General features: G+C 42.7%; 1 protein-coding gene across 4 annotated transcripts; it reads right to left on the reverse strand.

Moving 5' to 3' along the window:
• Window positions 1-320: 320 nt before the first annotated feature.
• tlr18 (toll-like receptor 18) lies at window positions 321-11,045 on the reverse strand. Of its 4 annotated transcripts, none has more exons than XM_019863767.1 (4): window positions 10,899-11,045; window positions 3,045-4,043; window positions 1,690-2,866; window positions 321-838 (listed from the first exon to the last, which is right to left on the reverse strand). In XM_019863767.1, the coding sequence occupies exons 2-4, from the start codon at window positions 4,031-4,033 to the stop codon at window positions 428-430; spliced, it is 2,577 nt and encodes an 858-aa protein (XP_019719326.1). In that variant the 5' UTR covers window positions 4,034-4,043; window positions 10,899-11,045; the 3' UTR covers window positions 321-427. The 4 variants fall into 4 exon arrangements, with proteins under 4 accessions (XP_019719326.1, XP_019719328.1, XP_019719329.1 ...); XM_019863769.1 differs by lacking the exon at window positions 10,899-11,045 and adding an exon at window positions 10,754-10,857; XM_019863770.1 differs by lacking the exon at window positions 10,899-11,045 and adding an exon at window positions 9,678-9,792.
• Between the last annotated feature and the right edge of the window lie 3,564 nt (window positions 11,046-14,609).

Consider the following 14,609-nt stretch of genomic DNA (forward strand, 5'->3'; position numbering starts at 1 on the left):
GACTAGGACGGGGCGATTAATGGTTTTCATCCGAATCATAACGCCGTTGGAGCATTTATACTTTCATGATTTCAAATATACAGCTTGCTTAACATCCAGCTTAAGGTCCATGTGCAGTACTAGTACTCTTTGTCATCATTCACCGTACAACTTTGGCCTACAAGTAGAACAACTACAGATTACTAGTGATGCAAAAATACGCACTATTTGACAACTACGTGTGACCAGTTCTCCTCCTGAAGTACTAAAATAGTAGCTAAAATGCAGCACTTCAGCTGGAAATTAAGGATATCGAATGAATGCTGAAACAGCTTTCCATACTGGCGGCTTCAACCAAGTGCACAGCGGGGGTCGAACCTTTTCAGCATCCGAGTATCGTGTTCACGTGGGCCCTTTTGTGTCCAGGCGTTTTGGTTTACCAAGGGGCTCACGCCACCACAGGGATTTGTCTTCCATTGAACATTTCATCTTTAACGTATTCCGCTCCTCCATCAGGATCGGCCATTTCCGGCCCCGTAGGCTCCTTCAGCGAGTGGCCCCCGATGGAGGAATTCCTACTCCGGGTGCTATGCCTGGTGGGTTTGCCCAAGACGCTCCTCAACTGGGCCCAGAAGAAAGCCTGCTGGTTGGCCTGTTGAGGCCACTCCAGGTACGTCTTGGTGCTCAGCATCTTCTTCAGCTTGCAGTACTTACTGGGCAAGGAACCCGGATCGATGGGTTCCTTCACCACCAGGATGACGTCGCTGAACGTTTTGCCCATGGCTCGCTGCTGAGCAAAGTACAGCTCGTAGTTGCACCATTCGCTGTTGACAAAATGCCGTGACAGCACAAATATGACCTGCGTAGAGAAACGAGGAAAAAAAATGTTTATAATCCTTGAAAGCTTTGTGGTATATTGCCTCTAAAATTACAGTGGTGCCGTGCGATACCATCTAAATTCATTCCATGCCCACGCTTGTAACGTCAAAACACTCAAATCATCTTTCCCGATTGAAAGCAATCAAAGCGCCGTTCATCTGTTCTAAGCTCCCCCCAAAAAACAACATTTCCAATGTGTTTTCTTAATGAGGAAAATAGCTTTCTATCACGTGATATAATGTGGATGGATGGATGTCCTCTTGAGTCACGCTCCTTACAAAAGGGCTGTCATGAAACTGTCCCCTGGGTGGCGACGTTGCTCCCCTAATTTTGTTTCCAAATGGAAAGATAAACTGACCGCAGTGTTAGCTTCTCATTCCTTTTCTGTGAACTCCACATAGCATGTGAGAACCATGTATTAACACCAAATTGAACTGCACTTTGGTTCCGTTTTGTTTCTTTTTTTTTCCTCCTATTTTTGGCACCTTTAGGCGCAAGCCAAATCATTATTTATCACTTTAAAACCATACGTTATCAGGCTGAACTGGACTGCAAGGCATGGTGCCAACTTGACAAAAGGCCACTTGACGTCTGAGATGCGCGACCTTTTATTTCATCTCAGGAGTTTGTATTGGGGTAGCAAATCGAATCTGCTACCTAATATTCTAAACACCAAAAGTCATGGTTATATTTTTAGCGCACTATCGTCTCAAATGTCTGGTACTTCTTTGAAGACAGAGAAGACCACTACCCCCCAAAATAGTTCTTCTATTATCACACAGTGAGGGACGCCACAGCCAATGGTGGCTTTGCACAACAGCACTGCGTTACCTTGTGACTGCTTTCAATATTCTCGATGATGTTGTCGATGATCCAACGTCCTGGCATGAAGTCCCTCTCGTGAATGCACAGTCGGTAAGGGTTCCGGTTGTTCTCCAGACATGGCAGCAGCTGCTCCCTCACCCAGTCGGCGTCCCAGTGGCTGTAGGATATGAAGGCGTGATAGGCGAAAGGGCCGGCTTCTCCGGCAGCTCGCTCCTTGTGTGCTCTGTATTTGGCCCTAATGATCTGATAAGTGGCCTTGGTGTACCACGGCAGGTCGAAAATGTAGCAGATGAGCATCAGGATGAGGAGGACCGCCGTGGTGGTGGCGACGCTGATGATGATGACCAGTCTGACGTCGCATGCCACCTCGCTTGGGAGGTATTTGGATATGACAGTGTTGAGGAATTGCTCTGGGTGGTAGCACTTGTAGTTCTCGGGCCAGTCCGTTAGGTTGACCCGCCCTTTGGTGTCCTCAATAAAGGCGTGAAGCTCACAGGTGCAGTGGTAGGGGTTGTTCCCAGCCCTCAGGTGAGAGAGTCCAGGCATGTGCTGAAAAGATTCCTTGCTGATGAGACCAAAGGAATTCCCGTCCAAAGCCAGCCTGAACAGCGACGGACTCTCCCACCTGGATGGGATGAACTTGATTTTGTTGTCGCTTAGAAGCAACTCCTTCAGGTTTATGGCCTTCTCGAAGTATGTGACATTTAGCTGGTCTAGGTTACACGAGGACAGGTCCAAAAAGTGGACAGTGGTGGGCAGACAAGCAAGGGCTTCTGTGGTAAACTGGTTGTGGTGAGCGATGACTGTGGTGATGTTCGTTTGCCAGATGCAGCCCCGGCTGCTTTCGACGGATCCCAGCTGGTTGTGACTGAAATCCAAGACTTGCAGCCGGTGAAACTGCCTGGTCAGTGCCGACAAGTCTTTCAAGCTGGTCAGCTCGTTGGTGCTCATGTTGAAGGTGTGAAGACTGGTCATGGAGCCCCGGTAGTCGCACAGCTGGTTGAATATGTAGGTATCCCGTAGGCGGTTGTTGGAGACGTCCAGGATTTCCACACCACTCATCTCCACCCAGGCGTCGCAAGGGACAGAGTTGAAGTATACGTAACCAATGGACAGCTGCTTGACCTTGTTGAACCAAGTGAAGCGCCAGTCAAACCGCAGTATGTCGGGATTGCTGATGTACCTGAAAGACATCAGGAGCCACACATGTACAAGTTTTGAACCAAATGTATCAAATGTGCTAAACATGTCGAGATTTACTAGTCACAAAGCCACCAGCGAACGAGTGGCACCTCGTAGCTTGAACTAAGTTGGGGTACTTGTAAGTCCACTTTATCCTGAACCTAAACAGCACGGCTTACCACAGATCCAGCTTTTCCAGCTTCAGGTCGGTGATGCTGGATTTGGCGCCGCTGTCGGTGAATTTTTGCGAGCGTGCAAAGTCGATGTACTGGAACCGGACCCTCTTTATAGGGGCGACTTGTAGGTTGGTCAGGGCCATCCTCAAGAGGTTCTCATTGAACTTTCCTCTGTGGAAGACTAACTGGTAGACTGTGATGTCCCCTAAACCCTGGAAGATGTCCTCGTCTCCCGTGTAGTATGTGAACTCGAAGAGGTTGCGGAACTGGAGGGCACTGAAGCTCTTGTTGGCGAGGTCTTGCAGCATGTGAAGCAGAGTGCCAGGCCGCTGGTCGATGGCCACGTCGAAGCCCATCTGTTCAGTTTGGACAATACGTAGACTTCCAGGCTCATAGTAACTTAAATTGGTGGAGCATTTGATAGCGAAACCTTGTAACTTGATCTTCATCAGTGGACGAAAGTCTTCCCTCTTTAGACCCTCCACCAGAGGGCCACCCAAGGACAGAACCTTCAATTTAGTCAGCCTAGAAAATCCCTCGGATAATGTAGCACGCGTGTAAAGATTGTTGGACATGTAGAGATACTTTAAGTTCAGCAGAGACGTCAGAACCGAGGCAGGAATCTCTTTCAGGGAGTTGTTGAAGATGTTCAGATGCTCGAGCAGGTTGTTGTTTCCGAAGGCAGCGTCGTCGATGCGCGAGATGTTGTTGTACTGCAGATTCAGCACACGGAGGCGAGGGAGACGTCGGAAGTCCTCCGAATGGATTTCTTGGAGTTTATTGTAGGACAGGTCGATGTCTTCCAGTGTGGACGGGAAGTATCTCCACGGGACACTCTCCAGTTGCCCGCCCAGGCAATCTGCCGTGCGGCCCGCGTTGGAGAAGCGACAGGGTCTCCCTTCCATGGCTCCGCTTCGGGTCGATGGTCTCTGGGTTGGCGACGTGTGCCCGGCATTGAAGACGGCACCGAGGACGATGAAGCTCCACAACATTGTGACTCACCTGTCAAAGCAAAGAAGCAAGACATTCATACTTACAACAATTGGAACTTTTTCCAGTCCAAAAAAGACCATTCATTCATTCATCTGAAAAATAATAATTCAGCTCTCAGCGTCAGGTGCGGGAAGCTGTCCCTGCACCTGTTACTGGTACGCTCATGAGCAAGACATTTTTCAGATCTTGAAATGAAGGCTGGGACAGGTTGGGCCCTTTGTGTAACATTTGATGATGATGCTTGAGTCATAACTTGAACGCTTTAAAATGCGATTGTGTTGGATGAAGCCTTTTGTGGTTGTTTTAACTACTCGGCAACTGTGGAAAAAAAAAAAAAGACAGTCAATGTCCTTGATATACGGCTTAAGGTCAGCGTACAAAGTAGTAGCACACACTTTGTTCTCACTAATTAGACAATTCAAAGCACTAGCAGAACGACTGTGACGTTTTTTGTTTTTTTCAACCTGTGCTGCTTTTGGCCAACCTTAAGGTAAATATAAAATAGTCAAACTGCCACAATATAAAATCACTCTGAGCATTTATTTGATATAATTAATATCCAGCTTTAGGTCGATTTACTTAAGACAAACACTATAAGTGCTCAAGACCTAGTCCAACAAGTTATGGTTTTTTTTTTTTCCCACTCGTGCCAGTTTTTGTCAACTACCATGTCCTTCACTCATTCAATTCCAGCCATTTTCACTGGAGCAACCCCCTCAATCCCAGCGTTTTACTGGATTTTGACTGATCTTGCAAGGCCCACAGTATATTTGGTTCTAATGCCATATAAACATGGAGCCTACCAAAATAAAGTTTGGAGTCTCTTCTTTCAGCAGGAAAAAAATATATTTTTCTATTCTTCAGCAATCGGCATTGTAAAATGGCGAAGTTTCACGAAAATGGCGATTCCTGGGCAAAAAACGGAGAAAAAGAGCTTTATGTAAAAACGTGCATTTCAAGCACGTGAGGCACCACTGCCACCTACTGGTCGCTTTTTTTACATTATTTACAATGCAAACGGCTTAATCTCATTCACAGATTGCATCAGACCCTTCTCCTCTCTATGACGCAAAAAAAAAGACTTAGACGTACAAGTACGTCCTTGGTAGGCGGGGCCTAATTTTAAAAAGACGTACAAGTACGTCTTGTGGAATGAAAGAGTTAAGTTGGATATTAGCTTTATGGAAATCCGTCTGAACAGCTCAATGTCTGATATCAATATCTTTGATACCAACTTGGTCATTTTGACGACCCCTGAGCTAACCCTTTCATGAACAAATAACGATAACCTGATAAGCTGTCCACTGTAGTAACCACTGTCCCTGAAAGGGTTAATAACTAGCGCTTCAGTAGAAGTACCGGTACTACTAGTTGTAGCATGCCGATGTCAACTAGTGCAGTGTTGCCTCACGAGAAACATTGCTTTGTTGTTCTCCTACGAGTGAGCAGAAATGTGTCACAGTCGTGGAAGTCACTAGTAGGAAAAAAAAAATTGCTAGTAAGACAGTGTCACATTTGTAGTCGACCCTCGTTCTACGAATGCGCAGAGCTGTCTCTTGAGAGAGGACAAAGAGCGTACTAGTATATGGACCTTAAACTGGCTATCAAGGATATGGAATAAATCCTCAAAAAGCTTTTCATACAGCACCACCAAGTTGACTCTCAGAGCAATTGATTGATGATGCAATGGAACTGTTCAACGGGAATGATTTACTTTATCACCCGTTGCGTTGATATGAAGTGGAAATCTTTCTCGAGCACTCCAGCAGCAAAAAAAAACAACAAAAAAAAAAAGATTTTGACAACATAATGCCGATTCTAAAACATTGATAACAATACAAGTGCACTCGACAGGAAATCATGCCCTGACAACGGTGTTTATGAGCCGCGTCAAGAATTTTAGTGCTGTTTAAACTCGGCGCTAAAGTCGTCCTTCTCTCAACATTATTGCCACATTGAGCATTTTCATTTATCCGTTAAATGAGCAACTACTTATCTTTGTCTCCCTTCATAATGTCTGAGCTTGTGCGTTGCTCGGATATGTTGTTTATGAGAAGGGGATTTTTTTTTTTTTAATTTCTTAAATGTTTGCTCAGCCCACTCCGATGATGACTCACCGCACCTTAGTGTCCTTTAGGGCTTTGCATCATCTCATTGCTTTTTCCACTTTGTTTTTGTTTCATTTCAAAGCTTTCATTGTTTGTCCCCCTTTGTTTTTGCTTCATTTCAAAGCTTTCATTATTTGTCCCCCTTTGTTTTTGCTTCATTTCATTTCTCTTTTGATTCTTTTTCAACACTATTTTGCAGTTAGTCATCTTAACCCGCCATCTATTAAAATCTCCCCAAAAAAATGCACAATATTTAGTAATGAGGCCCCCCCTTTTTAAAAAAAAATTTTTTTTTACTCTTTTCATATATTTTTGTTTGACTCCATTTAAAAAAAAAAATTCTATATGCAGAATATTCATATTCCTGTAATCATCATTTGCATCATTAATAGTATTTAAGATCACGTCAAATCAGTTTAATAACACGCTGACTTAATAAGTGACAAACGAAGCAGTCGGACAAGGAGAAAAGTACGCCGTTCCATATTTTTCTTAAAACTTTTCTCCTGATGGGAAAAAAAAAAGAAAAATCAAAGCAATTGCATTGATCGACACGCGCACACATACCTTCAGGTTCCCGCTTCAAGAGTGTAAACACACTCTATCAAAACATTTCCTCATACTGTCTTTATATTGCTGGCCTGTGAGTCGGCGGAAATCACGTGCAGGAAGTTTTACAGCTTTCCCATAAAATGTTTGCATGTGTCTGTCTGCGCGCAAACACGCCCATCGATGCGCATATGCATTTAATGACCTCATCAAAAAGATTTGCTAAGGTCCCGATTTACTCGCCTTCTGAAGGCTTCGAAATGTTTTGGTGAAATATCCAGGATTTCTTTTGCCACTTCCACTTCCATCCCTTCGAAGTTCATTTTGCGTTTGTGGTCTTCTGACAAATAAGTGGAGACTATCAAAGACAAGAAGCGCAAGAGCCTTATCTAAATAACGCGTTCTCCACCACGCTTACGCCTGCTGCCAGTTGCGTAGGAGGTCATGTGCAAAACACTCACTATCTGTGTGCTCGATCTGTTTGCAATTTAATGCTTGCTCCATATTTGGTATCAAAGTAAATCAGGCCCCAAATGTCTCGAAAGCATCATCCAGAGTGTGATGCAGATCAAAAAAAAAATTTGGAAAGCAAAATTTGGACCAGTCTCTGTTGGACTAATTAATGTTTTATTATGTATTTTCTCGGTTGAGAATTGAACCCGCCGTGAGTTGCCATGGCAACTTGCCTCACATGTAAATAGCCCGCCGGCTATATTTGAGCTCTTGTTTATTCAGTTTCTTTTGAGCGACTTTCTGTTTTGATGTCGAACATTTTTGGACAACTTCACACTGTGCCCAATTTGCACAATATTTACCCACTTAGCCTGCTGCTCAGACGTTTTTAATGTTTTAATTACGGGCATCAAAATTGCAAATCTGTTCTTTCAAACAATGTCCGTGGGTTTTATGATGCCAGCGGTCTGTAAACGCCATCATTCCAAAAAATCTCAATGGGATATTTTGTTTTGGAAATCACAACAAAGCTGTGATCAAGCAACTTCACAAATTGTGTTCCACCTGGTCGGTTCCGCTTTATTGAATCCAGTTGTGTATCTTAATACTGTTCTTAAAAACTACTTGAAGTCAGTTTATTATGCTTTTTGTAAGGGTCAAGTGACTTCATATTTTAAACTACACGGTGCAATGTCGACAGTCATCTTAAAAGTACTTCATGAAGTGTTGTCAGTAAGGCTAAAAAAAATTCTCTTGGTACTCTCCTTGGTTAGCCTGTTCCAGCTTAATATATATTGTGAAAGGTTCATTATGTCATGAAAGAGTTCAGTGAGTGATTATTTTTGGAATTATAATTGTTATAGCTGTTGCCGTGTAAAAGGCTCATCCGATGATTCAAATCTCAAGTCTTGGTCTCTACTTTGCTTGAAATGCTTTGGTTGTTAGTGTGTAAAAAAAAAAAAAAGATTAACAGGGGAATGTAAAGTATTCGGGAATGGAGCGACGTTTTGTGAAATATTAATACTTTTAAAGGGGAAAAGTGTTTCCTGTCCGGAGATGAATCAATGTTGTGGCCTTGGCCTGGTTTGTTATTAACCTGCACAGCAGCCGCGGCAAGACTGAATCACATGGAGGAAGTTGAACGCCTTCTAACGTCATTTATCAGAAGAAAGAATGGTCAGGCTTTATCTGAGTGGCACATTGATGTTGCTGCACCTCATTCAATGAGACTCGAAGAAACTAGGTCACGTGAACTATTGTTTTTTTTTTTTCACACTGTGGATAGATGCCAGGTCAAGACAGCTAAAAAAAACAAAAAGAAAAAAGCTTCTGAGATTATTTCCAATGAACCCAATGCCAATCCTTACATCGACATTTGTAACCTCGACGAGCCGCAGGTTTTTCCATACAAAATGACAAAAATAAATCACAGAGGAACACACCTATTTTAACTACTTGTGCTTTTACTGTAATGCCACCAGGGGCCGCCAAAATGCCCTGCTCCTTCTCAAGGCGGAGGCGCCTTGTGGCGTTGATGTTGTGGCGGCAACAACGTGGTAAACCTCTTAAGATGATGCAGAGAAAAGGTCCAGATGGCTGTTGACTGTGATGAAAGTTAACAGGTGCTAACATGTAGCTGCTCAACATTAGCTACGTTTGGAAATATTTATCATCTTGCGCTAAAATATCCCTACATGGGCAGTATATGTTACAAAGGCACCGATGTATTCACATGTTGGAAACTTTGGACCCGAGCGGGTACGGCATTACGCTAACTAATTGAGCTGTGCAGTTAATCTGTTCATTTTATGATCTTACATTTTTGAACTTTTCAAAAGTTAATTGAATTAACAGTTTTTTTGTTTGTTTGTTTTTTGTTTGGTCATGTGACCTTCACAAATTGCTCCGTGATTGGTCATTACCTGAGCCACAAATGCACTTATTAATCAGAATACCCCATTTAGACTTGTGGTGCTGCATGGAACATTTTACAATTAAGAAAAAAAAAAGACTTGATTTCTCCCTTTCAACAAAAAGTGACCAGCCAGGTGAGCAAGTGATGTGTGCATCTCGTGACAGAACACAAACGGCACTCAGCGGCTGCCAAAACGATAGCGATAATCGGACTGGCTCAATCCGTACATAGGCGGTATTTTTTTTTTATGACGCACAGGGTTTAAAAAACTCAAAAATATGCCATGTAATGTCGGAAAATTGCGAAAATTCTGAATTTCCCCTTTCAGGGACAGTGGTTACTACAGTGGACAGTTTATCATGTTATCAGGTTACAGGGTGCATGAAAGGGTTAATAACACATATTACCGGGACCATGGCCACAGAGGGATGCTCCTCAACTGTAAAACTATTTAATTTAATTTTTTGTCGAACAAAAATCTGCTATCTTCATGCTAACATGTAATATGAAAAGACATAGATGTGCTAACGGAACTTTGCCTCAACCTTACGGTACTTTAACACACAAGAGCCGCAACACACATCCAAACAGAGCATACAATCATACTCACGGGCTTACAGCGTATATTTTGTCCACTCTATAGGGGATGATTGTTTCTGGAGTTTAGCTATGTTCTTAATTACGCTGCTTTTGTTCCTGTTGGGCTCAGTGTTGCCTGCCATGTGGTTCGTCACTGAAGGCGCACAAATGTAGATATATACTTGTATCATGTGTCATATAAACCACTCTAATAACAATCTCTCCCAAAAAAAAAAAAAAATGTAGTGTGTTGTCTTCTTGCGCAAGCAGCGGTGTGAGTCACGAGCTAACCTTTTATAAAGCAGCATGTGGTAACAAACAGCAACCTGTTGCTTTTTGGCTGCTAATATCTTTTAGCACCATCGATTAGCAAACGTAAACTTGCAACACAGCGTTGTTGCGATGTTGTTACGATGGCGACTGATGATTGAAAGAAGCCCAGTCAGCACTTGTCTTGCCTCGAGCTTTAGCTCCGCTTTTTTTTTTTTTTTTTTGGGGGGGGGGGGGCGCTGACTTGTTGCTCAATCCAAGCCTAACTATGTCACGCAAAGATCAACTGAAGGTTGTGAACTCACCCGGTCACAGAATTCCTTTACTTCTCTGACTATATTTAGCATAAACTGGCGCGAAACTGGACAAGTATAGTTTAGAAACAGAATACTGCCATCACATTTTGTACTTGTACCAAAAATCTACATTGAGACTGAAAAGGATTCCATTGAAAAATGTACACATCAAAATATTGTTCTATTTTATGTTCTGTTGTATTATGGGTTTTTTTTTGTGTTCTGGTTTTAAAATTATATAAAAAAATATTTTCTATTCTTTGCTTATATCGGCTGTCCATAAGTCATTTTCCCAATTTCAGCTTCCTGGCTTTCACATTAACTGTCTGTAAACTTTCAAATTACAAAGCAGAATTTGAGCTATTTTTTCCCCTTAAACTCCATATTATTTTTTTTTAATTTTGTCCGTACATTTTTCGACAAACACGATTTTAAAAATTATTTTTTTGATTTATTTATTTTTACCAGCAGTTAAGATACCAAAATAAACATTGCACATAAAGTAGTCATAGGAACGCACAGCTATCTATCACCCCTCCCAAAACTCACCCAAAAGGGGTCAATCCGTGAGCCACTTCTTGGTTTGGAGCCACCAGTTGAGCAACTCTACTCTGAATCACTCGAGCATCCATTCAACAACAACGCGAATGAGAATGTTTGCCGTGGATCAAAATGTTTAGCATTTGAAACTCACTTCCTCTGAAGAATGGTCAGGGGCTTCTTCCTCTTCCTCAGCGTGGCACGTTTGAATCGGGCCAGTGTGTCCGACCCGTTTGTTTCTATTGGCCCGAGCTAACTCCCTTATGCGCTCACTCTGCCTCGTCTGTGTGTGTGGTGTGTGTGTGTGTGTGTGTGTGTGTGTGTGTGTGTGTGTGTGTGTGTGTGTGTGTGTATTGTGTGTGCGGTGTTCAGGAATGTGGAACGGCCTCCAAACCATGACTTGTTTTCTTTCACTCTGCTGACTTAGACGACTTGAAAGTGGAACTAAGGCCTTGTAGTGCAAAATGTGCTTTAATTTTGGAGCGAATTGATTTTTGACTGCATTCATCACAAAACCACGAGGAAAATAAAATATTCTTCCCAACCTTCCCTGTGAAAATTTTTGTTGGTGAGGGAAAAGGGATGGATCAATTGGCAGAATAAAAAAGGCTCACATCAACCTTGATCAGCTCCACGATGGGGAAATTCCAGTTTTGACAGCAGCGCAGTGACAAGTAACAGCATGCAAGTATGATATAAATATCTATGTTCATATTTACAGCATCAGCCAATGAGACACATAAATAACTACTACGCTACACAGTATGTGCAGATGTGATCTTGAGCAGTAATCACAGTCTGAAGCATTGTATATTGGAATGTACAATGTATGTAATCAATACATCATATCTCAAAGCATTTTACAATTGAACCCAAAACAGACCAACGGTGCAGGGGCAACTATAGAAGCAACTATAGAAGCATAATAAATTGACACTTAATTTACGTGACGAGCAGCAAGAATGGTCCGCAGCATTGTGTGTCGCATGGAAAACGTACACAAGCAGAATACTATATCATGTTATTGTGCATACAATTTATACCACTGTGAATGTGAACAGCCAAGTGAATCATGAGCAGTGCTGTATGAAGCATCAAACACAGTACACGTATCACAAAGTCATAAATAAACACATTGCCAGTGTGTTTGGAGGATATTTAAAAACCGTAATATTAAAATAGGTGTATATTCTTTATCCTCTGTGAAGAACAACGTATATTTCCGCTGCTTACAGAGAATTTTAGATCGGCTCCATGTATATCGGTACGTCTGTAATTGACTGCCGCCGGGTTGCCAAGTCGTGCACGCCAGAATAAGCGGCGCGATATCCATAGAAGTGAAGTAAAAATGTGGCAAATAGAGAGCCAAGATTAGTTGGCAACATTGCCTACACTGGCTCAACATCACTCCAGTAATGCAGATGGTAATGAAAACTATCAATGTTAACGATAGCAAGTCGTGTGAAGTCGCAACTTTTTCTTCCTTTCGCCCAATCTTCCTTTTTCACACACACACCTTCAATGATTTGAGTCAACGCCCTGTTTTGTTATTTTGATATCCAGCTCATCTCATCTTGATCAGTTTTGAATCACGACTGCTCGACTTGCGTAATCCTTCTGTCCACACCTTTGTTTATTGAATAGCTTCGTGATCATATTGCGCATTTGCGTCGCTGTTTGTGAATAGCTGCCACACAATTGGCATTCAAATCAGGATCAGCAACGTCAATATGGCCGCGAGATGCCTGCGTGTACTTTTGAGGAAACATTGAGATTTGAGGACAAGATTTAATTGCCTTAACATGTCCGCTTGTCATCTTTCCTCATGAATATTTTGCTCTCAATTCAGGAATAAAAATTTGGGGGGCAGGTACAGGAAGGAAAGGTTGGATGTGGATCATTAACAAGCAGCGCCAAAGGGCAGTGTGTTCTCTGGTCCGAGACGTCTGACCTTCATTGGCATTTTCTTCCAGACTTGTTCACTTCAGACAAGGTCTGGTGATGAAATAAATAGTACTAAATGCACAATCTGGCTATAAAAATTAAATCACACAAAAAAAAACCCAAACAAATACAAATAGGTAAGCGGACTATTCATTTTTGTTGAAGAGATTTAATTTTTAATCCAAAAGGCCTCGTCAGTTCAAAATTTTGGCTATGGCCTGTAGAGTCTCCCTATTTATCTCTGATTGTTTTGTCCCCTCAGGCTGGTCACAAAAAGGGGCGGGCCTAAGGGTAAAAAAAAAAAAAAACAGGCGGCAGAATATTGTGGTCTTTTACTTTGCTGCCAATTTGTCAAAGAAAATCCCCAGATGCAAACTGAGCAATGTTGTTAGGCATGCAATACATTGCATGAAGGAATTCGGCGACCTCGACCTCGGAGAGCTCAAGTAACTCCCCCACACAAACACATGGCACAACATCGGAGAGCAGCCTCTCCCTATTTCAAAAAGAAGAGACATTCCTGTGAAAAAAAAATGTCGAAATTCTGGACTGGGAGGACTACATGTACCAGTTTAAAAGGTGCGTGAGAGAAGATATTTATGTCAAACCAGAAAGGGTTTCTCTAAACCGAAGACGAGGTTTAGGCCATTACTTATCATCCTCTTACAGCAACGTCCTGGCACCACTTTTCCCCAAAGATTGTCTCCTTCTTCAGGTAGAGTGGCCACAAATGAGACATTTTGCCAGCAGGCAGGTGGACAACTTGTTGGTATGCAAAACGCACCACAGCGTTTCAAAGTTTTCTCAAGTGTTTGCGACCATGAGCCAGCATGTCTTGTCCTAGGCAACGCTTCGGACTGGTGGTTTCAGTTTCATTGCCGGGAATTCAGATCCAACTCCAAGCAGGAAATATCAGTCTGTGTCTCATGCTTTGAAAGTACCTTGAACTTCATTTGTCAAAATTCGGCTGGGTTGACCCGATTCTTGCCAGCAGATGGTGATGTGGCACCTCAAGCATAGTGGCAGGCAGCTGCTGAAAGCCTTCCACCATTTTTTTTTTTGGGGGGGGGGGGTGTTACATGTCACACAGTGAGTTCTCACTTTAGCCGCCATCTTCTCTTGCGAAAACATTGCCATTTACTCTAATTTTCTACAATAGAATTCATTTCCTGCATGCACTTCAAAATGTTCTAAATTGCTGATAATTGGGCAAGAAAGGCAAGTATGTGGGGCAAATGTCAATTGCCATTTTTAAATTATATTATATCATTATAATATATAGTATTATAAATGCAAAGTATGATTTTATTATATATTTCACTTAATTGGTCTGAAAATGTAATGTACTGTACTACAAATGTCTGTTCAACTATCTTGGCCTGTGACCTATAGTGTCAGGTAGACACGATTTAACGCTTTTCTACTCGATGGCAGAAAGTAAATAACTTTTTAACCCTTTCATGCACCAATAATGATAACCTGTAACCCGATAACATGTCACTGTGACCGCTGTCCCTGGAAGGGTTAATTTACAAAATGTGCCTTTGATCAATAAAATTTGGGATATACTGGTCTAGGCATTGGGCAGCCCGGGGGTGTCGTGGTTAGCGCGGTGACCTCCAGCTTCAGCCTCCCTGTGTGTAGTTTGCATGTTCTCCCCGGGCCTGCGTGGGTTTTCTCTGGGTACTCCGGTTTCCTCCCACATTCCAAAAACATGCATGGCAGGCTGATTGAACACTCTAAATTGTCCCTCGGTGTGAGTGTGAGCGTGGATGGTTGTTCGTCTCTGTGTGCCCTGCGATTGGCTGGCAACCGGTTCAGGGTGTCCCCCGCCTACTGCCCGAAGATGGCTGGAATAGGCTCCAGCACCGCCCGCGACCCTTCTGAGGATAAATGAATGGATGGTCTCGGCATTATCGTG

Source organism: Hippocampus comes, unplaced genomic scaffold (assembly GCF_001891065.2).
Source record: "Hippocampus comes isolate QL1 unplaced genomic scaffold, H_comes_QL1_v1.1 scaffold249, whole genome shotgun sequence".
Classification (NCBI taxonomy): domain Eukaryota; kingdom Metazoa; phylum Chordata; class Actinopteri; order Syngnathiformes; family Syngnathidae; genus Hippocampus; species Hippocampus comes.

Bases quoted from the DNA above. Each gene is read 5' to 3' on its own strand.
- tlr18 (XM_019863767.1), bottom strand. From the start codon at position 4,033: ATGTTGTGGAGCTTCATCGTCCTCGGTGCCGTCTTCAATGCCGGGCAC. The intron at 2,867-3,044 runs GTAAGCCGTGCT...GATGTCTTTCAG, and splicing joins CTGGAAAAGCTGGATCTGTG to GTACATCAGCAATCCCGACA. The intron at 839-1,689 runs GTAACGCAGTGC...TTCTCTACGCAG, and splicing joins ATATTGAAAGCAGTCACAAG to GTCATATTTGTGCTGTCACG.